General features: G+C 39.5%; 1 protein-coding gene across 3 annotated transcripts in view; it reads left to right on the top strand.

Moving 5' to 3' along the window:
* Window positions 1-26,639, top strand: part of DCLK1 (doublecortin like kinase 1) — a 242,854-nt gene that overhangs the window by 92,915 nt on the left and 123,300 nt on the right. For all 3 annotated transcript variants that reach the window (XM_032099596.1, XM_032099597.1, XM_032099599.1), the window contains exon 4: window positions 25,448-25,547. In XM_032099596.1, coding sequence (XP_031955487.1) covers window positions 25,448-25,547 — 100 coding nt within the window. The remainder of the gene's footprint in view (window positions 1-25,447; window positions 25,548-26,639) is intronic.

Raw genomic sequence — 26,639 nt, 5'->3', positions numbered from 1 at the left:
TAAGGTACTAATTGTACTCCTGTGCCTCTCCTTCCTTCACCCTGTGCAGCAGAGATCAGCCTCACAGACAGTTGCTGCTCTCCTGCTATGCTGCTCTAGTGTGAACAGGTAGTGGCTGCTATACAAAACACAGGTCTGGCCATGGAGGGAGGAAGAGGTGTGGAGCTTTCAGTTCCCACATCTCTGCATGATTCCAGCCCTCTGGTTGACAGTGGACAGTCATATTTTGATTGTGTGAAATGGGGAGGGAGATAATGCAAAGATTATCAGGCATTCAGTGGGGCTGCAACATGAAGGGGACAATGACTGCAAATGGCTGAAGGGTTAAGTGTTCAATCTAGGATTTCTGTGTAGTTTGGATACTTGTTTGAACTCTTTACCCTAGGCTTCCTCACCCATTCTTGTTCTCTGTTTGTCTTTATTCTTGTGATCTGGCCATCCATGAGGTACCATGGCCACCTTTCTCCTTATTCCAACCAACCAGTGCTGTGATTGTGGTGTGCTGGCCTTCTTACAGGCATCCTACAGGAACGCCTCTCCTTAACCTTGGATTCTGAATTTTTCTTTGAATGGAGCTATAAGGAGGGTGGAGCTTAAGTTGTGCTGCCGCATTTTAAATATATATTTCTGTCAAAGATCCTTGAAACGTACTGGATACAGTTTCTTTTTTGAGCTTTGTACATATTTAGTATTTTTTTTAAATAACAAAATATTAAATTAATAACTGTGCATTAAATAGCCATTTTTAAATTCTCTATACTGTATGTAGTGTTGATTCTTACTGCTATTAATAGTTCATGTGTAAATGCATCAATGTGTTAGAACCACTCTCTAATACTTACAGAATTATTTCAGAGATGTTAGCAGGCATTATCTCCATTCTACAGAAGGAACAGAAGCATGGAGAGATGAAATGCAGGGTCTTAAATATCCTCTGATTCTGGGTAGCCAGAAGGGTGTGTCTGTACCCAGGCTCCCAATTCTGCAGCCCTTTTCACCAGTCTCTTTAACAGCTCAGCTTCACTGTGTTCAGTCCTGACACCCTTCTCTTCCCCTGCCGTCTCATTTTATTCACTACGTACCTGCCAACTTTCTCAGCAAATGATGAAGGGTTCTACAGATAACTAAGCTTTCTTCATTATCCTCTTCAAGAGGACAGCAGCTCGGGGCATGAGGTAGTGCATGATCATGTAATTAAAGGCTGTGTGGTGTCCATTCCGCAGTAGGGGACTGTGAGGAGCTGCAACCCCCGGCTCCCATTCTAATGCCGCAGTAGCATCTGGTGGCTGGAGCAGCAATTGCACATGGAAAAATGGACTTTCACTATCTTGAGTCATAGAGCTTGGAGGGGCACATCCTTCTCAATATTGCTTTGCACTTTCTGGGGCTGGAAATTGCCCTATGTGTAGGTTACGGGCGGGTTCGGTCGGGACGGAGACGGATGGAGAGATCTCTATAAGCAGGTCTTGGGACACAGTCGGTTTATTGTAAAGGCGTGGGTATTGGGGCACTGCTCAGAGCTGCTAGACTCAGCTCTGAGCAGGCCCAAGAGAGCAAGCAGGTGAGAGAGAGAGAGAGAGGGTGTAAGAGCAAGAGTGGAAGTCAGAGTAGAAGTGGAAGAGAGGAATAGAGAATGTCTGAAGTCCTGGTTACAATACAATAAATCATCTTCTGTACTGAATATTCTAATTGTCACTAACCAATCTAATACAAGATACAAATCCTATAGCATTTACATACAGCCTATAAGAGTTCTTATATTACCATAGAGTGTTACATCTTAACTTCTAAAAACTACTCTTTGGACCCCTTCTGCTGAGCTAGTAGGGTCTGCTCTGACCCTTGGACCTGCCTGCAAGCAGAGGGTATTGTTCCATCAAGAGGGGATTATCTTCAGTGGCCATACCATTGTTTTCTAGTTGTTCAGTAACTAAGACCTGGTATTTCAAAAGTGGCTTTCATTTCGATGTTGCCTGTAGTTTTCATATTCCCAAAATCTTTTGTCAGGCAATCATATTTCCAAGGTTTTCCTGTTCCATCTTCCCCAACACCTATGGAGGCAGAGCATTAGAAAAAGAGATTGTTAGATTCTAATACGCTTCTATGGGATGCACATTTGAATAGTGCACACACCCCATAAAAATCTAAGCAAAGTGGAGTTTTCATACGGAGAGAAATAAGGCTTTTCTTTGACCTTGGTGTAGTCCCTACTCCAAAATATTGAAGGGCTAAATCTTCTTTATAAAGCACTTGAGTTGTTTGGGTTATGTCCTGCCTGGTAACAGGGAAATTGCTGACTAGCTGCTGCTGAAGATTTCCCTGCTGTTTTCTGGACTGACATTGATGTGAAATGATGGCAAATGGTTTAAGAACTCAACATGATCATTAAAGATGATGATCCAAAGTGCTATATATACCTAGTGCCGCCAGCTCTACACACTGCATAAATTCTTTCTGCTGAGAAGAAACTAGGAAAAGCAGGTTTCATGAGACCAAGATAAGATCTCTTTCAGAAGAGAGTAGTAGTTTAAAGTCAAAGTGATTCTTCCTTGCAGTGGTACTGTAGTGGTCCTTTGTCCATTCTGATTACAGTTCATCATCCAACAGGTTGGAAACTATGAAGATGTACACTCTGAAAATGCCTAGCAAGCCTTTTAGCCATGAAGGTTGACTTCAAAGCTGACAAAAAGCAATGGTCAGAAGCTGTGTGCTTGGCCCCACTTTTGCCTGGTGAATATGGACCGCATGAGTGAGGGCTTGTGATTGCACTCACAGGAATGTCACACATTTTGAGTTTCTCTCCCCTGGCTCTCTGTTGAGCTTCTGCCACCATGAGATGACAGGAGGGTTTCAAGCCTGGTCCTTGAAGGGACTTCAGGACAGTAACATAGATAGCCGTGACTTTTCCATGCTATTACAGCTTCTTCTACAATTTTTTAGTTGAGAAATCCCTGAGTCCGTTACTTGCTGTCATGTTGTGGGGGGAAGCTGAGAAGGAAAAAAAAAAGTAGATAAGCTGCACTAGATAGAATATTGGGGAAGAAATGCTACAGTGTGGCTCTGCAGATGAGCAGTCCTTACTTCTATGTTTCTCCTGTTTTTGTAAGATGGGGAGAAGACATAGCTGAGCCTTTTCTTTTTCTGCCAAGCAGACACTGGCAGAAGGCTTTGGTGGCAATGGCCTGTAGTTTTGATGATGCTACACACTGAGTTTGGCTTCAGGTAGTGGCAGGATGACTTCCTGATGGTGTCACACATCTGCTCCTGGGGTATTGTACCTGCCTTGTGGAACGATGTTGTGTAAAGATTTTCTGCTTTTAGTTAACTGTGCTTGGCTGAAGTAGAGGAATAAACTCATTTCTCTCCATTTAATGTGACTTCAGGTCAAATAAATTAGAGTTTCTGTGCTTGAAATGCTGATTTTTACCTTGGGATCACAGTATCATACAACTTCACAGTAAAAACTCTCTGTTCTGTTGACTTCAGTTATTTCCTAGTAGGAAACGGGATGTTAGTGCAAACTTCTTCTGAAGATTGTGTGTTCTTGCTTTAATATCACACCATTGAACGAGGCCAAATAATTTTCATTGATAAACATCTCATATCTTTTTCTAGATTTAAAGTAGAATATTTAGGTTCTCGTTTGGTGCTCAAGGAAAATTAACTTCCTTGTCTGTATTCTTTTTACTCAACACTATCCAAACTCAGAACACTTTGTAAATGTATGAAAATATATCTGTATTATAACACATTGATTAAACTGGAACAAGTCATGTGGTGGCTCTGGAATGTCTCACGGAAACCGAGCTAGGAGCTGAACCTACACGAATGTATTCCTAGGCCTAGGAGTTAAATCTATACAGCCCAAATGCTACAAGGGTATGAACCTTTGTTCCCCCTTCAGACTTAGTACATTAATTAGTCTGTTATGGCTGCTAATTAGCCCTTCCTGCATCTCAATTTCCAGTTCTGGACTTTTTAGGGATGTGATTTTCACACTTCACTGTCACCTTAGAAATGATCAATTATGTAAGTGTATGTGGGGTTTTTTTGCAATGGATACTGGCTAAATTTCCAGATTTTTTTTAATGCTCTAGGGTATTTTAAACAGTAGTAAATACAGAATTATATTTGTTAAATGAATTGAAAGCTGCAGATTTCAAAAGGCCAAGTGTATTGAGCATGACAGCATCTAATTGCAAATAATATGAGGGGAAGCTGTTGGACAGCAAAGCTTCCTTCTGCACCAGGTCAAGTAGGTTTCTGCCATGACTTTTGTGATGTCCTCCATGACATGAAGGACCATGTATTCTCACTTCTTAATGGATTCAGAGTGTCTTGTGCTGGCTACCTGTGGAGTTACATCTCCATATCCAGTTGGAGAAGGTTAAGGCTGTAGCAGGTGATACACACAGTGACAGGTTTATAGAAATCCATGAGAGAGCAAGGAGAGAGAAGTTATAGGTTAAATGAGTATTTGCAAACATTACACTTAACATCAAACTGTCCTTCAGAAGATCCAGTGTACTCCACAGTGAGTTCACAGTGGTCATTTTGGCTCCAGTAAATATCACCAAAAGTTTAAGTCGTTTGTGTGTTTATCTTAGGAAGTTACAAAAAAAATACTCCAAGACATTGTATCTGAAACACCTTGTTTCATCCTTGGGTTTCTTGTTTTTCTTGTCAAAGGAAAAGAGTGTGTGTTTCACTCTGTTGGTCATCTAGCTCGATGCTGGAATCCTCACTGTGCTGTGCTGAAAGGTTTCCATGGCTTTGTCTATCTGCCTGTTGCTTTTATTTCCTCTGAAAGTTACAATTTGTGCTTGTGAGTGAAAACACGCTGTCATGGTTATTATGAATCTGTGCTCAGAAGCAAATGAAGAGCATGATGAAGAAAGAGCATTTCCTGCCAAATGAGAAAAGAGTTAGGTCTGAGAAACAAATCCATTTTCTGACAGCCTGTGTCCCAAATGTCTCACTTCAAACCTTAGGCAGCTCCAGGCATTAACTACTGTGAATTACAATGTTGCAATTGAATTTGTCCATTTTCTTCTTTAAGTTCAGAGTAGAAAAACTCTTTAAATTAAGCGTGCTGGATCGAATCCTCAAAGGTTTGCAAAGGCTGGGCAGTGTTAACTCTTTCCCCCATCTCTGCAGCAACAAAAATGACCCTGGCAAGTTCATTTCTGCAGAAAAGGTCATTTGGTAGACGTCCTACTCCACGTGAGATAACCTGTACAGGAAGAGCTCAGTGCTTTGTCTAGACTGTCTGCATATTTCTTGATGTGAATAAGATTTGGCCTTTATTGCTTGCTCCATCTCATCCCTATGCTATGCTTAGGGAAGCTATGATAAAGCCTCATCTGTGAGATATGAAGAGACATTATGGAGATGGCTGCTTGTGCAGTGGAGCGTGTGGTTGTTCCAGCTTCACGGTAATCTGACGCACTAGGTGAGAAAGCAGTAGTATGAAAATGGCATGTCATGGTAGTGGGAAAAAATGAGCTGCTGCTCACTGTCCCCTTCCTACCTATCAAAGTAATCCCAGTTCATCATTTCTTGTTACCCTTCGACCTCTTGTCACACTGGTATTAAGCTTATTACAGGAATGAAATGTGTTCTGTAAACTCAGGTCAGTTCTTAATGGACAATAATTCAAATGAAGAGACACGTAATTGGTTCTAACTTACTCTAATTGACATGCTTTTCCCAGGACAACTCCAGTGCTCAGACAGCAGGAGCATGGATGTTGTTAACCAGGGCAAGTGTGAAGGACATCCTACTTTTGTATGTCCTGTTTTTTCCCTGGATCAGATGCACGATAACTTTCCTCCAAGCAAAATGTCCTTCAGGTCATGTATGTGTAGACAGCTCCTACCTCAAAATCAGCCAAAAATTTCCTGCCTATCTCCATTACAGTGAATTTGAATGCTGTTACAAGCAATGACAACAGCAGCCAGTAAGTATTAGGTGACACTACAGTGCATGTGTCTGCTGTGTCTTTCAAGCATTGGTCACAGACTCCTTCCTTCCAAGTAGGCCAGTCTTAGGCCAGCAGAAAGAGTATTTAAATTTCTTCAAATTGCCATAAATTTGAAGCCCCTATATGCAGAAGTGCAGAAGACAAAATTTCTTTCATTATGTGCTACTTGTAGCAATAATAGTGCACTGACGTCTTCCCTCCTTCTGGCCTGGGATATAAGTCTGAAAAAATGTTTTAATAGAGTGCGTTGATACTGCATGTTATTTTAATTTGCCATCTTATAACTGTATTGCCTTTATTAAATATAGAAGAACAACTATTTCTCTTAAGTTGAGCAGACAAAAGTAAACATTCCTGCAGAGTGGAAAGCTTTCATGAGCTTTCATGAGCTTTAAGGTCCTTTTTAAAAATAACTGCAGCCGCCATGCAGGTTTTTAGTTATGAAAAAACTGAAAATATTTTCTTCTCCATCTTAGGCTGCCTCAGACTGCCAAAGACTCCAGTCATCTGTCAGCCAGTCATAAAAGAAAGACATTTTCTGAATGGAATGCAGATACTGGTTTCCTACACAAGAACAGTCAAAAAGCACATGTTCCTACTAAGCTAATAAGTTTTGATGGTATATGTTTTTAAGCCTGTTTCTGAAAAGCATTTAGTGTAATTCTAACAGTTTGAAAAACAGTTGAACATCATCTACTGGGTTTTTCCCTCCTGAAAGTCCCCTGCCTGCCTTAATATTTAAAATGTGTCTCAATTCCCATAGTTTATGTAGGCATCCTAATAACTGAGGGGAAAATTTTTCTAGACCTTTAGGACATCTTCTGGGATCATTATTTTAATCTCAGGGAGTTTTGTTCATTTTATATGGTGACAAGTGCACTTTCTTCTAGACTGCATGCACAGATTTTAGTCTGCTGTAGTGCACTGGGTTTCAGCCATTTCCTCACCGCAAATGAATAATGAATAAGCTGTGGTTTGAAAGCTAATGGTTCAAGATGAAATCAGAATCTCATTGCAACATGGATGATATTCATTTGTCATCTCCATGGAAACATCTATTTATCAAGACACTGCAGCTAAGACTGTAACAAGAAAGTAAGCGATTGCTGGAATGCAGGGCTTTTGCTGGGAAGCAGACTTAGCAAACAAAAGATAGCATTATGCAGGACTGTGGCATTATTTTAGAAATTGGTGATTTTTTTTAAGAATACATAAATCTTTCACCCTGAAGGATGTGGATTTTGCTGTGTTTTGAAATGTTGAAAAATACCAGTAGAATGAGGAACAAAAAGCATAAATATCTTGAGCAATCTCTCCCATCATCACCTGTTGTGGTCCATGCGCTCTCAGGAAATTCCAAAGCTACAGAATTGCGTGTCTCCCTGTATTCAAAGTACAGCAACGCATGCCCCCTGCATATAACATCACAAATATAAACTTAACTGAATTTAACAGCTAGTGCTTTTGTAACAGAAAGAATTTTTTGTGAGGTACATCAAACTTCCTTAAAACCCAGGTTAAATCTGTTTGTGAGAAATAGGGGACTTGTGGAAAAGGCCCAAAGGTATAGTAGGTATCGTTCCTCAGGACTGGGCTCACTCTTTCTTCTCTCAGACAGATTATTCTTTTCTCATTTAAGTAGTCACAATAGTGCAATCCTGAAACATTGTTTAATATGTCATTTCATAATAGGCTTGAGTTTTTAGTTTTATGGATGTAAGCAGTGGCTCAATACTATTTTTTTGGTACTCTTAAGACAGCCTTCACTGTGTGCCAGAAGGTAAGCTCGGAGCTTGTGATGCAACAGAAAGAGAATGAAAAGCTTTTTTTCTAACTTTTGTTTATGGTGTGTTTAGCTTTTTGAATCAGGGAAGACCTTTCCTGAGCTCCTGTGTGATGCTCTCCCCAAGGAATGCCACATGCCCTCTCTGGGGCAGGTGATGCAGAAAGGAAAACAGCGTTTTCTTCCCTCTAGAGCTTGACTGAAGTTTCCACAGCTAGATGAAATGGTTACTGCTCTTCCTCGGGAGCATGGTCAGGAATAGTTTGGCCTTTGGGACAGGTAGTCAAGACAGATAGCTTTGTAATTTGATGTCCAAGTAAAGTGGTTGAGGAAAGGGATTGTTGGGGGTGAGACTTGTTTCTGGTAAATCGTGGACACATAACCCGTTCTGTTATTTACTTCTGCTCCAGTTTTGTTTATGAAAGGGACTTGCACTAAGGTTGGCTTTGGTTTTGTCTTCTTTTTAAGGGAATGAGCTATTTTGAAGCATGTTCTTAGACTCCTTTTAGAGTTTTGGCCTCTAAACCTGTGCAAGGTCTGTTTATCACCCTTTACAATTCGTTATAAAAATCGGGATTTTAAGAATAAAATAGTCAGCTTGATTTTGCAGAATAGTTACCATGTGTATGGCTGTCCCACAAACGGGGCATACATTTACTTCCAGCATGTTAGCAGTCCTTGTGACAGGGAAGCATACTTATGTTTATAAAAATGGTGCAATTTATTGGTTACACAAAGTGTGCCTGATTGTGTGTACACTTGAATTGATGTTGTCTGGCCATGGTGATGATGTTCTCCTGTAGTGCCTCTTGTCCCATGTTACTATGGAGAAGGAAGGTGCTTCAGCAGGACCTGATTGTTAGCTCCAACTCTCAAACATGTACCCTCTCCAATTAATTCACAAGTGCAGAATATTCTTTCACTATCTGAGAGCAAAAAAAAAAAAAAAAAAAAGATGAAGAGTAAGAAGTGAGACAACAAGGTGGGAGTAAGGAAATTGAGGCAGCAGATATTAATGGGAAAAAGAGTAAGAGTGGGAGGGTGATGACAGGAGAAAGCGAAATGAAGGGGGGAAAAAAAATCACAAAATCACAGAATTGTTGAGTCTGGAAGAGACTGCTCAAGGCCATCTGGACCAACTCCCCTGCTCAGGCAGGGTCACCCAGAGCAGGCTGCCCAGGACTTTTTAGTGTCCAGATGGCTTTTTAGTGTCTGAGGCTGGAGACTCTTATCACTTGCCTGTGCTAGTGCTCAGTCACCCTCACATTAAAATCTTTTTCCTGATGTTCAGAAAAAAAATGAGAAAGTGTGAAGAATAAATTCACGCTATGAGTGGGGAAAAAAAATAAAAATAAAAAAAAAAGCTTGGGCGATTGCCCGCAGGCAAGCTTAGCTTTAAGAAAAGCTAAGTTCATGCACCTGAAAGTATCAGAAAGGGAGAAAAGCTTTCTCTTGGATTTCTCACCCTTAAAAAACCAGAAGTCGCCAATTTTGAAGTTCACCAATGAAAGCTTCATTGAGGATGTAGGAGAGCCCACTTACGATCCTTATTTCCCCTTCGTTTCTCCATCTATTCGCTGTTTTGCCCCGTGAGCCCGCCCGGATCTCGGGATGCCGAGTGTGCCGCCGTCGGTGTGTGCGCCCGGCAGCCCCGAGCGCGGCGCGGGGCCGCAGCTCCCCCGTGTGTGCGCGGGGCGCGGCAGCGCCGCTCCGCTCCGCTCCTGCCGCCCTGCGGCGCCGGGCTGCTCTCCCCGCCTGCCCGCAGCGGCTCTGCCTTCACGGCAGCGCTCCAGCAACGCTGGCTCCTCACGGCAGCTGAACTATCGCAAGGACACGGTGATCCGAGCAAGTGCGGCGCGCGTCGCTGCGCGTTTGGGGTCTGCTCTGGGTAGTTAAAATTGAATGAAGAGCTCTGGAGCCGCTGCAGATGGACCAGGAAGTGTTTAGCCTCATTTGGAGGCAGTATTCATTTCTCTGAATATTCACGGCTGGTGCGGAGGCAGGACAAGGCTGCTACCTGCCATTAGTGTGATGAATTAATCCTGAAGTGGCCACTGATGAATTCAGTAAGGTAGACAGTAATCTTTGCACAGGGAATATTTTAGAAGATGCCCCAGATAGTAACTTGGATCTTTATGTTCTCCTAAGTCTTCAAGTTGGTTGAGTCATTGTGCCATTTAAGTGTGGGTGGCTTTTCCCCACATGAATATGTTTCCATTAACTTCTGGGTCTCTTTAAAAGAATTAATACATTACTTGATCAAGTTTGTGTTTGCAGAAACAAGTTCTAATGTACTCTGGAGGATCTTTGGCTATGTCTTCCGAATCCCTGTAAGTGCTCTCTTCCGGTGTTGTGTCTCCATTTTGTCACCCTTCCACACTGATTCACAGGTTTAGGAAGTGTTAAGACAATTAGGGATGATGAGTAAATGTATTTGCAAAGGTTAACTAGAGGTTTTTATTGACACAGTAAGCTATTACGTCTGTCAGCAGTGAGACACCTTGAAAATTATTCAAAACACTTAAAGGTGTGCTCTTTCTCTGAACTGCCTTTTCTGAAATCTGTCTCTTTCCATTCAAGGGTCTTCTGTTCATGAATTTAACTTTCGTGAATACATTCCCTCTGTGTTTAATCGCAGGTAAAGAGAAATATTATTTATTATATCTTTGTTTAAGAGAAGTATGCCCAAATCATGAATTGCCAAGTAAAAAGACCTATAAAGCATTTTTCTGGATCCTAACACTGGCCTTATACAGATCCATCACTGGTGGTGCTAAAATCTCTGGCTCCTAGTGGGAGCTTTTTCTGGGTCGTTGTAGGTTATTTCTGTACCAGGTTACTGCTCTGAAGTAGGCATTTTGTATGCTTTCAGCTTCATTTTTCTTATAAGAAGGGAAAGCATGATGGCAGCCTTTTGGTTTCAGCAAAGAAGGGTGATACTAAAGGCTAATCATCTTGAACAAAAGGCAGAGGAACTACCTCTAGAAAAAATGCAAAGGGGAGGAAGGAAGTATCTTTGGCAATTGTAGAGTTACATTTGTTTTAAATGATTGGGAAAACTCAAATAAGAGTGTATGTTTGAGATATTTTTGGCTAAGTGAATCTGTTGCTTGTTATAAATTTGATAGAAAATTGTAATTATGTAGCTAACATAAACCAAATGTTTCTCATATACATTGTTGCTTAACTTGCATTGAGAAGAGTAAGGATGCGGAGAGCCCTTGAACAGTTTTGCATGTGGCAGCACTCTGCAAGCGTGGTTGTGAAAGTGATTTTTCTGTGCTCATATTCCCCTTTTTCAGGTTTTCCTTTAACCAATAAAAAGACTTAAATTTGGATTTCAACATCAAGTTATTAATGCACTATCTTTTAAGAAAGAAAAGCCTCTCTTTTTTTTTTTTTTTTTTAAGCACTACCTGCACTTGCTGAAAGGAATTAACAACACTTCCAAACTAATGAAACCAGTTGGAGTAATTGGAGCCTTGCCATTAATATGAGAGTGCTTATCCCCTGTCACGTGCCTAATGTTTGTGAATATCATTCAAGGACTCCTTGAATAGTCCCAAGACTAAGACTGGCTCATAATTACTTCCATCCCCATCAGAGTGTGTCACCATCTGTGACTGTGTGGGCTGTGTATTCAGTTCCTTCTTTCTGCTTTTGCCTCACTTGGTAATTATGTTTTTTTTTAATGTTGCACAAATGACACAGCTTCAACAATTAGCATATCCACAGCTCTATCTTTGTTCTCAAGTGGTTAAGATACCTTTTCCTCTGCTTTGCTTCTGAGCTGGCAACCTACTTCTTTCAATTTCTCAGTTAACAAAAAACCCAAAAACTCTGCAAAACACCACCACCAAAACCATATGCAAGCACAAGAGAGAGATTCAGGCTATGAAATTTCACAGATATACCTAAATTTAGAAAAGATAACCTGTTTGGGCAAACCTTAATTTTATTATTTTTCTTTTCTTATAGGCCAGACATTTTCTGGTTCATCATGTTGGCAGCTACAAATAGATCCTGGAATCTTTAGATCTGTTTATATTGATACATGTGGGATGTGTAGAGACAGGTATACAGACAGAACTTCATTTCCTAGGTTGTTCTGAATGCAAACAATGAAGTTGGGTGCTGTGTGGAGATTGGCTGTCATGGGGATCTGGCCCTTTGTGCTGCAGAAAAGCATCAGTAAGTGAAAAGGAAATTCAGAAACACAGCAAGGTGTTATCACAGGTGAAATTGCTTTTGGTGCAAATTTCCCTTCCCAACACGGTGCTGTTTTCTGTTACTATATTTTTCTTTTGAACTTACCTGTGCCTAGCAGCCTTCTGAATTGCAAATGCACTAAATTCTCCTACGTTTTGTAATGTGGCTTCTTTCATGCTGCTTTATCACATCATTCCCTATGAGATGTAGGATCTCACAAGTAAAGGATTTGTAGCTGTAGGCTATTGAGTTCATAACAGGTAGTAGGATCAGAACACAGGGGATACAATTCAAATGATTACGAAGTTTTGTAAGGAACAGCCTAACAGATGAATAACTTGCTGGGCTTCTGCACCTCCAGTTCAACAAGTTATTTGGGGCTGCACTGCCTGAGCATAGATTGCTTCATTGTTTTGGTTTCATTTGGGGTTTGAGTCAATTCTTCAAATGTGTGTTAAATAGCATAACATTTCCAAACGCATCTGGCAGATATTTTTGGTATGGCTTTTGCATGTGAGCAGTGCTGCACTGCCAGCAGAGATGTGCATCTGCATCAGGGTGTCAGTTTGATATATCTAATTATATCAAAAATAATCAAGACAAATTCCTTTGGTACTTACTACATCTCCACATGTTTCCTCTAAGATATGCTACAGATTAAAGTAAGTCAACCGAAGGGTGCACAGATGAAATTAAGCATGAATGCAATGCTTTTGGCTTGTGCAATTTATAAATACACAGCAGTCAGCTTAGTGATGAATGTGAAGGGTTACATGGCAGCAAAAAAATTTCATTTTCATTTTCTTAGTCAACAAGTAGTTTTGAAAATATGGTACCAGTATATTGTAATAACTTTAATCTTAAAATTAATGGCTCTGGATATTGATTCTTTGTAAAAGTATCTCCTTTCAAAGTTTATAGCTTAAATATTAAAAAAAAGTTTTTTCTAGCAAAATAGAAAGGATTCTGAAGGAATTATTTTCTATGCCATCATGCTAGAGCTTTCAGATGTGCTTGAGGAACCTCCTCTTCAACTCTCATTGTAACACTAATTTATTGTATGTTTTGCTGGCAGGGATTTATCTGAAACTTACACTGATTACATCTTTTTGTGTAGGTACATCTTAGCAGGTTCCTTTTTAAGTCTCAAATCTTTCAGTAGTCAGTTGTGACTCTGTGTATCAGCTTTTTCCAAGTGTTGGTCTGAGGTTTTTGCTTGCTTTCTTTGTTGTCAGCTCTAATCCTGATGGTTCACATCATATTAATGGATTTATATAAACTCTTGCTTATTTTTTGCTTGCTAGATTTAGTAATGTCTCAGGATTTGCTGTACAGAGCACAGCCTGTTGACTCACAAGCAACAGGCTGTGTTCCAGTAAGAAACTCTTACATGAGAAAGCAATCTCCATGTTCAGCATGCCTGAGAAATCTCAGCAGTTGTAGCGTCTGCCTGTGGAGACAGTGTTCTGACCAAGGTGTCTCTTCACAGAGCTGGGCTTAAAATTCCAGGTTTTTGTGATTATTGCCTGTGTCTGCTCTCTCTTCATCCTTAAGCTTTTGAACTCTTTCACATTGTAAATTTCTGTAGGTTGGATTGTCTCGCTGCATTTCCTACCTTTGCTGCTCTGTCCTAAAGAGCCACAGCCCAGGGAGAATGACAGTTTCAAGAATCACTCCACCAGAATGCAGATTACACATGTAGACCATGGTTACATTGCTTAGTGTTTTTTTCTGAACAATACAGTCTTTGTCAATGGCAATACCTTGAATTTGTAATAGTTACTGGCAAGAAAAATTCCCTGATTAATTTCCCAAGAAATGCTCTTGGGGAAATAAATAATTTGAACAGTGGCTTTGCTACATAGACACTTATATATTAATATTAATGTTTATTTAACATGCTCTCTATCCATCTTGTTAACATCTGTTGTAATAATGGAAATTATTGCCAAATAGTTTCAAGAGTGATGGAAATGAGATAGCGTGCATCTGAATGTGTGTTTGGATTGGATTTTAAATTTATTGTCTGTATTCTGCACTTAGAAGAAAAGCAATCTCTCAATTTTCACTTTTCTTGATCATAAAGAACTTTAATGGTTGAAATAATTTGATCTGGTTATTGAAAGGATTACTATTATTGTTCAGCCCAGCCGACCCTCTGGAATTTGTGGAAGGTGTTTAGCTGTTTGAGCTTTTGCATTTGTGCTATTTTATTGCCCTTATCGTTACACGAAATGCTACATTATCAGCATACTTGTGTTGTTTTTGTACTGGTTCCAGCTGCAGTGTGGGGCCACTTGTTGAAACCTTGACATCTGTTTTCCCTTTTTCTCCTTTTTTTTCAGACTTCAACCATGTTGCTCTTTTTCAGTGTAGCACGCTGAGCCTTAAGTTAGCATATGCAGCCAAAAGCCATCACACAGCTATGTTTCAGTTTATGATGGAGTGCTGTCCTGCATGCCTTTTATTAATGATTATGCCTGAAAGAAATGGAGTTTATGGCATTATCACCAGAGCCCACCATAAGCCAGTAAGCTAACACGAGAACATTGTGTCATGGATTTTAAGGTGATGCACTGGGATTTTGGAATTAAAATGCTTCCAAAGAAGGGAAAATAGGTCTCCCACCTCTAAATGCATTTGGGTAGCTATATATTTTTTGCACAGTCCATCTGCTGCTTGAAATCGGTGGTTGAAATCTGGTTCTAGTGCAGGCACAAGGTGTGATGTGTTCAGTTCAGATATTAACTCTTACAAATTTCATGCTTCAACCTGCTTCTGTAGTGCACGCTGTCTTTCTCACAAGAGCAAGAAAGCCGGAAATATTCCCACACTTGACAAAGGTGTACTAAGGCAGGTTGCTCTGAGTTGAAGGACAAAAGAAAATCTTGTCTTTAGAGGTCTTTCAAGAAACTGCTCCTGGAATGCCACCTAATGTCGTGGTAGTCTCTAAATTGGATGCTTTTGTAATGGTGTGTAAACTATAACTTTGAGCTTTTCATGTATCAGTCAGTGATGTATATAATATAATTTCTGTTATAGAGGAATTGCAGTATCTAAAGCAAAATTTCCAATCGAAGATTTCCATCTGGATTTGGATTCAGACAGCTAGTAAATTTTATTTGGACCAATTCCCAGATAAGCTGTGTTTTCTGCAGTCTCCAAGGGAAGGCTGTGTGATCTCCCAGCGTCTCAAAAAATGATTGCAGCTTGCTCCCACAATTCCCAGCTGGGAAGGTAGAGAGCAGCATCTGGCCAGCCAAGCAGAGCAGGACACAGCTCACAACCTCCTGCTGAGCAGAACTTCACAAAAATAAGCAGACCTCTAAAAAAAAAATACATAGTGGATGGAGGTAAAAATTAATCAAATGCTTCTGTTCTAGCAGTTAATTCAAGGATTCATACTTGCCTTATAGCATGAGTTTGATAGATCTCTTACTTGAACATGGAAATAAGAGTGTTGTACGCTTTCGGGTAAAATGGTGAGAGTGTCTTTTGTTGGAAAATTGTATTGATTTCAGGGAGAAATTGCAATCAGAAGGCTTTACTGGTGTGCAGGAATCTTGAAAAAGCTGATTTTGAGAAACATGGATTATGTGCACCATATTTTTGATATTTATGAACGAATTACAGTAAAACTACTTCAGAAGTAGCAGACCCCTTAGTTTCCATTTCAGGTAATGGACCAATATAATGCATTTACTAAACACAGTGAACATGACTGAGCACAATGATTCATTTCACCTAGCTGTAGAAGCTTACTCTGAAAAATTTTTTTGTCTGTACTTTAGCAAGATATTTCCTTTTTATCTCCAAACCTGTAATTATAATTTTCAGAAACTGACACATGACTGCATTTTTCTTTTGAATGAATTTATTTCACCTAGCTGGTCTCTGCCTCCTCATTTAGCTGCTCTAAGCAACTAGAAGGATCATCAGTGAAAATTTATCATGAAATGTGAACAATAGAAATTCGTAATTGGTTGTTCTTGCATACTTGAGAAACTTTAAACGCAGGCATGAGAAAGTAGTCCAGTGCTCTGCTGTTCACAGAAAACAGGACAAAGCTATGGATTTTAATTTTTTAATGTATCCAGGATGGTGTTCTAGAAAATAATGTTATTCCAACAGAGGTAAAAAATACTATTTTCACTTTTAACATGATTGATGATTGAAGAGCAGTTTGGGGTTTTCTACTACAGGGCCTTCAAGTTGTGGGTTTTTCTTTTATAAGAAGTTCTGCCATACAAAGGCCTCCTTCAGCCCATGATCTTGCAACTGTCACTTCTTTTTGAAGGACACACTGACCAGAGCTTAAGACAGTTTAAGAAACTGCTCTGAAACCAGCAGCTTTTGTGCAAGTCCAGTTGCAGGAGTACAGTTATTTGAATGACAAAGAAGTAAAAGTAAACACTATCTTGACTCAGAGGATATTAGCATACTAGGATTCCTTGCTCCTTAAATCATAGACAACATATTCTGTGCTTAGTTTTTCGGTTTCTGAGTATTTAACAGTAGAATTCAGCCATAATAAAAATAAAAAACACCTCACAGGAGCATTGTATCTTTTTCATCAAAATCTAGCTTTTCTAGCTTTGTAAATTGTTTCCCTTGTACACACACATTCTGAAATTCAGTCTCCAAAACTATTTTAGTACCTCTAACAGGGCCTTATTCAAGCACCTGAGGTCAAAGAGGTTTTATTTTGCTTAGTGGTCAGAAATTAGAGTAATATTAATTGCCTGTTTCTTAGGGTTATGTGAGTACAGTGTTTGCAAATAGTTGCCACCTGTTTGGACATAAAAACCAGGAGGGCTGCTGGAGTCCGCACTTGGTGTGTCTGACCACTAAATGGTAGTGTTGTATTGCAACTGGTAAAGGAAAATAGAAGAATACAGCAAAGGAAAAAAAAAAATCCAGATGTAGTTGAACTCTGCTACCAAGTCTTAACTATTTTTCCATTGGCCCATTGATTACATCTTCTGCTGTTAAATCAACCATCCTATCAATGTTTGATTGTCCTGAAAAAACATCATTAGTTTAACAAGAATTTATTTTAAATGTGTGAGGAGATTTTTTCTTCTCTGTTCTGGTGTTTGAATTGTCCATCACGAGCATGCTGGTCTATTGTGCAATTGCTGTGGGATTTTATGGTCACTAGCAGGATTCAGTTTCCTCCAGTGCAAAAGCCACATTCTCATGGCTCTTGTCCTGTCTGCCATGAAGCAGTTTTTGACAGGAGGAGTCTCAAGTGCCCATGTTAGGGGTTCCTATAGAGAAACCTTTGACAAATCTGAATGCTAGTGCTTCTCAGTATTGCAGTCACACATAAGCCCATGAGGTGTCGGTTGCTTTCCTCAATTTCTGTAACAAAGAAGCCTGTTTACTCTATTATTTTTAGTCTAACATAGAAATTATTTAAGTTTCACATAATGTTTTGAGCCAAGGTGTAGTAGTTATTGTGCACTAGAACTGCAAACTTTCTACTATCTTTATCTGAATTTTAGGAGGTTAAGTGGAAAGCTTTTAAAAAGGGCTTGTCACAAAGTGAACATGTGCATCAACAGGAATGTGATGGGACATTTGAAAAACCTAATTTAAGTTGACTGGTTTTTAGGTGTGCCACTTTTGGTGCAACACAGAAAAACAAAACAGCGGATATTACGATTAGCGTATAAAGCATAGTGTGAAAGGTTTTCTTGTCCTTATGAAAAGACTTTACTGACCAAGAGAGAAATGTTTTAACTGAGGAAAGTAGATGATTTTTTGGTGATTTCTTTTGCCTAGTCTTAGCTGGACAAAGACCATACAGGCTGAGCTGTCTGTATCACAGAATGATGTTGATGAATACACACCTTAGAAATAGAAGTAGGCTGATACTATATTTTCAACAAACAAAAAGGGAGAGAAACCTCTGTATTGGTGGCAGAGGGAGCAAAATAAAGAGCAGTGAGTCCTGAGCCAGCACTGACCAACATTCAGCTGTGGGGAGAAAACGTGCAGGGCAGGTGAAGCAGGACTCCCCAGAGTATGGGGATGCTGGCTTGTTTTCCATCTGCTCCTGTGAGGCAGCAGGAGAACAAGCTATTTCTGCTGCTTTTGAGGATGAAAATTCATATGTATTTAAATATGATGGTGCCTTGTGTTCATCTGATTTGGGGGTCAGAGATACAGTCAGAGGCATTACTCTGCAATGCGGCCACACAAGCCAATTGGCAGAGACTGGCTCCAGCCAGCTCAAACCCCTGTGGTAACATCTCTTCATTTACGAAAACCCCCACAGTACCATCTCCTCTTCATTTACAGAGGGCACTCTTGTAATGAGAATCTCATGATAAAATGCTCTTCTTCACTGAAAATCTCTCACAGCTTGATGATGCAGTTGTCACCATGGAGATTTCACTCCAACAGCAAAGAATGAATTTGGTGCTGTTTGACTTCGGGAATGTGTAGCAGATACTTCCCAGTGGCTTCAGCTAAGCCACCACCTGAGGAGAGAACTTGGATCAGAAGCTGAGAGAGGAAGTACATATACACTGATGATAAATTATATTTTTTGTAGGTGACCGGATCTCAAGAAATGGCATGTGTGTAATGACAGATAAATGTGAAAGGGCATGAATAAAAGCCTCAGAGCCTGAGCCAAAAGGAAGGCATATAGACTGGCCTTAACCTTGAAGGAAATATTCAAATGTGATGGTCTGTGAATTCCAGCTGAGGTATAATTCCTTTCCCTCAGAAGGAAGGGAGGGGCTGAGGTTCCTTGAGAAAAGGGAAGAAAAAGAAAGGCTTGCTATCAAACGCATATTTAGAAAGAACAAGTTTTTTTTTTTTTTTTTCCCTTCCCCAAAGGCCTTACTGATATGTTTGGATTTCTCATTTCACAGAAATTACCTAAAAAGCAGTATGGAATGTTTAATTTCTGATTTTCATGAAGCCATGAAATCCTTCTGTATGAGTAACAGTTGATTGTTTTACTGCTCTGTTTTTTGAGGGCAGCTCTACACAGTAAGAAGTATGGTACAAAATTGAACAAAGTTTTGGGAAAACTAATATGGGAAGCAGGCCTATACTAGCAGCCTTATACTACTGCATAATGTAGTAATGTAGAGAGTCTCTTCTGTTACTGCATTGCTGCTAGGACCAGGAATGATTCTCCTCCCTCTCTACTCCACTCTCATGAGACCTGCAGGGGAGTGCCACAAAAATGATCAGAGGGCTGGAGCACTTATCATATGAAGAAAGACCAAGAGAGCCGGGGTTGTTCAGCCTGGAGAAGGGAAGGCCCTGGAGCAACCTTATCGCAGCCTTTGAGAACATAAAGGGGGACTGCAAGAAGTCTGGGGACAAACTTTGTAGCAGGGCCTGTTACAATAGGACAAGGGGTTTTAAATGTTTTAAAATATTTTTTTAACTAGAAGAGGGTCGGTTTAGATTAGATATTGGGAAGAAATTCTTTACTGTGAGAGTGGTGAGGCACTGGAACTGGTTGCCCAGAGAAGCTGTGGATGCTCCCTGCCTGGAAATGTTCAAGAACAGTGGCAGGGCTCTGAGCAACCTGATCTGGTGGAAGATGTCCCAACTCAGGCAGTTGGACTAGAGGAACTTTAAGGTCCTTTGCAACCCAAACCATTTTGTGATTCTATGATTTATAAGCTCCCAGGAATATTCATAGCTGTCATGAGACTTTTTACTGACTGCCAGGGTAGATGGCAGTGAGATAAATTCAGTATCTGAGATATTTCTTCATGAAGCAATAGATAAAGAAAGGGGAAAGGGATAAAAATAAGTAAAATAAGTACTGCAAAGGTAGTGGTTAGTGGAAAATATGGTTTGGCTAAGGAGAAAACTGAAAGGAAAATATCAGTAAAGATCAATTTGAATCTTAAAACAAGGAGGGGCTTCTTTTTTTTCATTTGAAAAATCAGCCAGAAGGAAAGTAAAGAAAGAAAAATAGTAGAACAGAGGTATGGTGAACTCCTTTGACATGAATAACTGAAGAGACCTGCCTAGGAATTAAACATTGAGGCTGAGCGAGCAAAAAGTAGCAGGAAAATGAAAACAAGCTCTGTAATAAAGCTCATAAAACTTGACACAAAATTAATGACTAAGAGCCCTAAAATCATGAGTCATTTAAATACTGAGGTTTTTCCAAGGATGAAACATCTTTTAGTGTCTTTTTCACTATCAGGGAAATGGTAATCAAACTCAACATGAGATTGTTTAAGGTTCAAGAAGGCTACTTTAAAATAGATTTAAAACTTCCCATCTGGCTGACCATGGGGTGAAGTCTGGAAGGCAATTGCCACTGACTCTCTGCCTGCCCCATTCTTTGGACTGTTCCTTCCCCACCAGCCTCAATTACCTCTCTGTCACCCTCTGTGTGTGCTCCTGGCTGGCAGCCCATGTCTCCTCCTTCCTTAATGCCTCGTATTTTCCTTTTGCCATGCTCCACTTCTCTTTTGCTTTTCATAAAACCTATACCCACTTATCATGTGAGTTCTCCTTAGAGCCTTCTGCATCTTTTTTGGTTTAACCACCTCATTTCTTTGTCCTCACTTTTCTTTCCAGTTCTCCAACAGCCGTGGTGCCTGAGGATATGCCAGCTTGAGGTTTTCTCATTGCTCATCCAAGATAGCTTTCAGCTTTGAGACTAATTAAGTTGTTATTAAAAGAAGACAAACACACACAATACCCTCTCCTTCTTTTCTGTCCAAGAACCCAGCACTATGAATATTGTAACAAAGAAGTGACATAGTAATCATGGTGGTTGTTGTGTAATGTGCAGGTGCTATGAACTGTTCCTGAATGCAGTGGAAAATTTTATTTTCTAATTTTTTTTTTTTTAAGAAATCAGTGTTTCAGTATTAACTCGATGTGTGGTCAACTTTAAAAGTATAGAAAAGTTTGACTGATGCAAAGAATTTTTTTCTGGTTTTTTTTGTGGATGTGTTGTAAAACATGAATTTAAAAGGTCCCTGATCCCACTATAGCCAGAATACAGCAGTTTTAAAAGAGGATTGCGTCTGTAGCTTTCATTTCATGCTTTTAGCAAAAAGATTGATTCAGTCACTCTCTCCATCCCTCCCTCCTTGCTTCCCTCCTTCTTTCTCTTCCTTTCTTCCCCTTACCTTTCCCTCTCTTTCCCCTCTGTTCTCCTTTCCCTCTCTCCCTTCCTCTGCACCTCTCCAAACCACTTCTGGCTGCTCTTTCTTACTTGGGGCGAGAGAATATAACCAGGTGTTGGCTGTACAAGCTGCTATTCTTGGGCCATCTGTGCTCCAAAATGTGAGGCACAAATTCTTATATGGTTTGTATCTCTAACAAGAAGGGTCTTCATAACAAGGGTACCAGCTCCAAAGAGGTGAGCTTAACTGTTTCAGGCCAATCAAAGAAAAAGTCTCTGTAGCAGTTAGGAGATTTCTCATTGGTTCCAAATGCTCGCCTGTTTAAAGAAGGAAAAGTGAAGATAATTTTTCAAAATTCCTATAGTGTATATGGTGCAAAGCCAGGCCTGAGGGTGTGTTGAAAGACAAGTTTGCTGCTCTTGCTCCCTGTTCTCCTTCTGGGACAGCTCTGATCTGCTTTGTGTTTCCCCAGCAGCTGTGGGTGCCTGGCCCATCCAGGTCCTCCCCAGGTCCCTTCTGGGGACACAGCTGATGTGGTGCTTTGAATAGAGGGTCAAAGCACAGTAGCAACTGCTGAAGTATGAAATAATTTGGGGTCTTCCTAGGTAGACACCTCTGTTTCTCACTGAAAGGGCATAGGGGTGTCTTGAGTTGTTTACTAAGGCAATGACTTGTGTGGAATCCAGGCTTCACCATGTACAATTTACTCAGGGGACTTCAGGCATGACGAATTCTTCAGCCTCCTCTGTTTTTCATGGTTATGGCCAGGTCAGCCAGTCTTATTTATGTGCCTTGCCTATAGCCAAAGCCTGTACTAGTGATCTGTTGTCTTTCTCACCACCAATACAAGCACTTCCTGGCCTCTGCTAATGCTAGTTATTTATTCATTCCCCTACAAAGTATAAGACACCATTAATGTTAAATAACATCTCCTTACCAGAAAGGTATTTATTAAAAAGAATCACAGAGTATTTAGTACCATGTGTGTCTCAGACAATATTTTTTCATTTTCTTTTTATATAAGGTGTGTGTTTGACTGCTCCTGCATTGGCTTTTTTTTCCCCCTGTGAGAAATGTCCTGGTATAAAAGATGAAGCCTTATTTGTGAAAGAGAAGATGGATTCTGTGCCTTGAAATCAAACGGAAAAGTCCAAGGGAGGCTTTTGTAATTCACTGTTTAAAAAAAGGACTAATTTTAAAGCTGATCATGTGCATCAGAGCACCCTGACCTCTCAAACACTTGTATGGTCCAGCTTAGGTGATAAAAGTTCTTGATCTTCTAAACCGTAACTTTTTAGAAGCCGTGTTCCCCAGAAGTGAAAATGGGTAATAAAAAGCAGGTCCTGTTGCTTAGCTGATGACTGAGTGTGAATAGAAAGTGTTTGCAGATTTCTCTCCAAAAAAGCCTGGAAGGGGGTGCTGTGTATTTGTCAGATGCCTTTTAATTTAACTGCTGAAGAAAGTGAACTTGCAGAGAGAGCCAGGGATGCTGAGACAGAAAGGATGGAAAATGCAGACAGTGAAGGACATCTCAGGGCTTCCAATAATAATATAAAAAGGTACTGGAAACCTTAAGATAGGTTATGCTGGAAAAAGATGGATTTGGAAGCAAATTGTGATCTTGCTATAAACTTTCTAAAATCTAGAATTATAATTCAAAAATTATTAAAATTTCAGGAGGCAAGAAAAGCTGTAATTTTACATATGGAGTATGAAACTGAGGGCAAGGAGAAAGAGGCAAGCATAAGAACACTTTAAATTATAAGTGTAAAGTTTAATAAAATCCAGTGATATCTAAGCACAAATTATTTTTTGTGTGTTAATCCTATTTTCTTTCTTATTTGCATATAAATTGCACTGATTGAACCTGAGATGCTTTAAAAAATTGGCATAGTTGATCCTGGTTAGGTGTTGCTACCTGCATTTCAATGTCCTGCTTAGGCTTGAAAAAAGCGCTCTTAACTGGGCAGAGCCAAGCACTTCTGAGTTTTATTAAATCCATAAATTTTTTTTATCAAACATGTATTTAATTTGTATTTATGTTTGTTGTCAAAATAGCTCAACGTTATGCCTAGAGTTGCTTATTACTGTTTTGGTTCTAATACTCTGCTTGGTATAAAGAAAAATGTAAAAGTTATCACTCCCCAGAAGTGTGTCAAACTCGGGAAGCAAAAAGGAAATCACAGGATTTTTAATGTTATTCTGCAAATTAGTAGTTTTGTACATGCAGTGGGAGAGGTGGCAATTTCAGAGGAACTTGACTGAAGGGAAGAGATATTTGAAGTTTGGTGGGAGTATGGGGTGGGAAGATAGGCAGGATATGTCTCATGGACAAAAAAGAAAGATGGGAAATAAATGAGTTTATTTAAACGTTGCTGAGGCTGATACAATAATAGAATATAAACTGAGTGGGAACATGGTAAAAAGCTCTATCAAATATTTACATTTTTGATGTTGGTGTTCAGGTAGTATGTAGTGTTAAGATGACGATGGTCATAGAAATAGGGTTGTGGTGGACCTGAATATAAAAGTACATGCATTGCTTAAGGATAATTTAGGAAGAACCTTTGTCCTTTTTTTGGCATTTATTTCATCTAGCTGTTGTTCTCTCAATTTCCTGTTTTTTTCATTTGCTAATGTCCTACCTTTAAAATTGTTTTAATTATGAATAGTAGTCTACAAGCAAGTCACGACATGTACTGCTATTTTTCTTCCTTGAGACATTTCTACTATAGAGGCTCATAACAGCTGTGGATGTCAAAGCCTTCAGACATGTTTCTGGGAAGCATTATATGAATTTTATAACCCCTAGACACCAGTTACTTCAGATTGATGGGGGTACTTTTTATGCCAAAATCTGGGAAAATGTCATTAGGTAATTCTTTCACTTGTGTTTTTGTAGACTGAGGGGGCTTGTTTGGATGAGCTGGACTTTCTCAACTGTTTTGACAATTTTTGGAGGTTGTTTATGTGTTGCTTTACTGGCTGTAGACTTGAAACCCTATTTGTGAAATCAACCTGTTCAAATATCAGTGCACTATTTAATTGCAAAACTTAATATAAAAATATATAAGCAAGCCTACCCTTTTAGAATCTTCTTGTAAATGTGAAGTGAGAACAGATTTTATTTTGTTCTTTTTTTTCTTTTTTTAAAGATAGGTAGATATCTATTTTGTTTTTTAAATTTGTAAAAGCTGGATCAGTAAGTCCAAAGCCAGTTTTTGGTAAAAGTCATAGATTCTTTGTTTAATATGATTCCATATGATTGGAAAGATTAAATTGTTAAGCAGTGCCTTGTAGAATAACTAAAATCTGTTGTAAGGAAATCCTAGAATAGAATTATTTGGGTTGGAAGGGACTTAAAACTCACCTAGTTGCAACACCCCTGCGATGAGCAGGGACATCTTCAAATAAATCACTTTGCCCTGAGTTGCATCCAACTTGACTTTGAATGTTTCCAAGGATGGAGCATATACCACCTCTCTGGGCAACCCATTCCAGTGTTTCACTATCTTATTGTAAAAAATTTCTTCCTTGTATCTGCCCTCTTTTAGTTTAAAACCATTACCCCTTGTCCTATTGCAACAAGCCCTACTAAAAGTCTGTCCCCATCCTTCTTCCAAGCCCCCTTTAGGTACTGAAAGGCTGCAATAAAATCTCTGAAATCTCCTGTAGGGACATAAAAGCACACCAATATAATCCTGACTGTTCATATATGGGAGTAGAAAGAGATTATCCTTTTACTCAGTGCTAGAAGAATTATCCCCAGCTCATCTGACTTGGCTATTTAGCTTGGTGCCTTCAAAGAGGACTTCATAGAGGGAGAGTGTGTGAAGGAGGCTTAGTTCACCCACATGAGTTTGATTCCCTGTCACAGAGATTTTGCTGAAAGAACTGCATTTGGTTCTGCATACAAAGCTGTAACCTTGTTTCATTGCAGCCAAATGATAGAGATGGGAACTGAAAAGCAAGTTAATTACCCACTAACTCCTGAATGGTACCTTGTGCACAAACAGAAGGCGTTTACCTCATACCGTAGATGCATCGTGTAATAAATCTGACACTTCCAGCTTTGTGTCTTATCTCTCCTGCACTGTCCGTAAAACTTTTTCTCACTTGTGACAGATGGTCAGAGCACAGCTGTGGAATTTATGAATTTCATTAATTTAATGAAATTATGAAACTTATGTAGACTACTATTTTTGAAATTTATGGAGATGAAGCCCTGTTGATTCCATTAAAAGTGAAGAATTTTCATGCAGATGGAGACAAGGAGGGATTTATTGTTACAATTCTGATGATGAGGTATTTCATACAATGTCTTTCTTTCCTTCTTGCTTGCAGGTGATGTGCCTTCAGGATTTTTTTGGCGATGATGACATTTTTATTGCATGTGGACCAGAAAAGTTCCGTTACCAGGATGATTTCTTGCTGGATGAAAGTGGTAAGATGTATTTTTCAAATGTTTACAATGAGAGTAATAGGCAGATTTCCATATCATGCTAATTAAACCAAAGCAATATCACCTGAATTGGTTTCAGAAACAGAAGAAATATTTTAATTCTAAATACTGAAAATAAGAGAATTGAAAGCAACAATAAAGCTGTCTACCTATTGCAGCCTAAAACTTGATTTCAGCCTGAATTTCACATATCATAGGAAATGTGTTTGGTGGAATTCCTTTCTCGTGAGGTCTTTCATGTTTTGGCTTTGAATTTATTCTGTTTCTTTATTGCAATTTCTCAGGCTCCCAATGCTTACCATTGAGATTTGGATAATGATTCACAGGTAATATGATATAGAAAGATAGATGCAATTCTATATGGAAGATAAATACAATCAGCAAATGCAGACCAAGTCATCTGAGAAAATTTAGGGAGTTTTCTGTTTTTCAGAGGCTGACTAATACAATAATGAAATCAATGTATGTAATCCTCTGAGGAAAATGCATGTTTTGTTTTCAGATACTTTTATTGTTACAAAGAATATTCCTGACTTAGGAATCACAGTTGTAAGGAAAAAGAAGAAAAAACTAACTATAGGCTTTGTGCATTTAAGCAAACAGACAAAGAAACAAACCTGCCAACAACACTGAATTTATTTTTGTGTAGAACAAGACACAGCAAAAGTTTTATTGCTCCTACACTCTTTCTCAGTCCATGGTATCTTTGTAATCCATTGGTATGTAAATCACTCATATTTTTTCAAACTATCAAAGGTCTCAAAGAACACTTGACTGAAAAATCAGTCAGAGAAGATTTTGTTACAGCAGTAACCACTTCGCAGTCATTATGTACATACCTGTTTAGCTTCACCACTTCATCATGGTTTTTGTTGCAATTATGCTCTCACAATTCAGGATGGTGCAATTGTGTTTCGCTGGCTAACCTGTGAAACTGGAGAGCTTCTTGGTTTACGCAGCTCCAGACAAATGGTCCATTAAGTTGTATAGGAGCAGAAGGCAGCAACTTGTGCAGACCTGACTCTATGAGTTGAAGGGCGACTCTGAAAAAGGAGGTGTCTTCTGGGCACAGGA

The sequence above is a fragment of the Corvus moneduloides genome, chromosome 2, assembly GCF_009650955.1.
Source record: "Corvus moneduloides isolate bCorMon1 chromosome 2, bCorMon1.pri, whole genome shotgun sequence".
NCBI classification, from domain to species: domain Eukaryota; kingdom Metazoa; phylum Chordata; class Aves; order Passeriformes; family Corvidae; genus Corvus; species Corvus moneduloides.
Note: the sequence above shows the minus strand (reverse complement) of the source record. Positions and strands in the feature narration are given on the sequence as shown.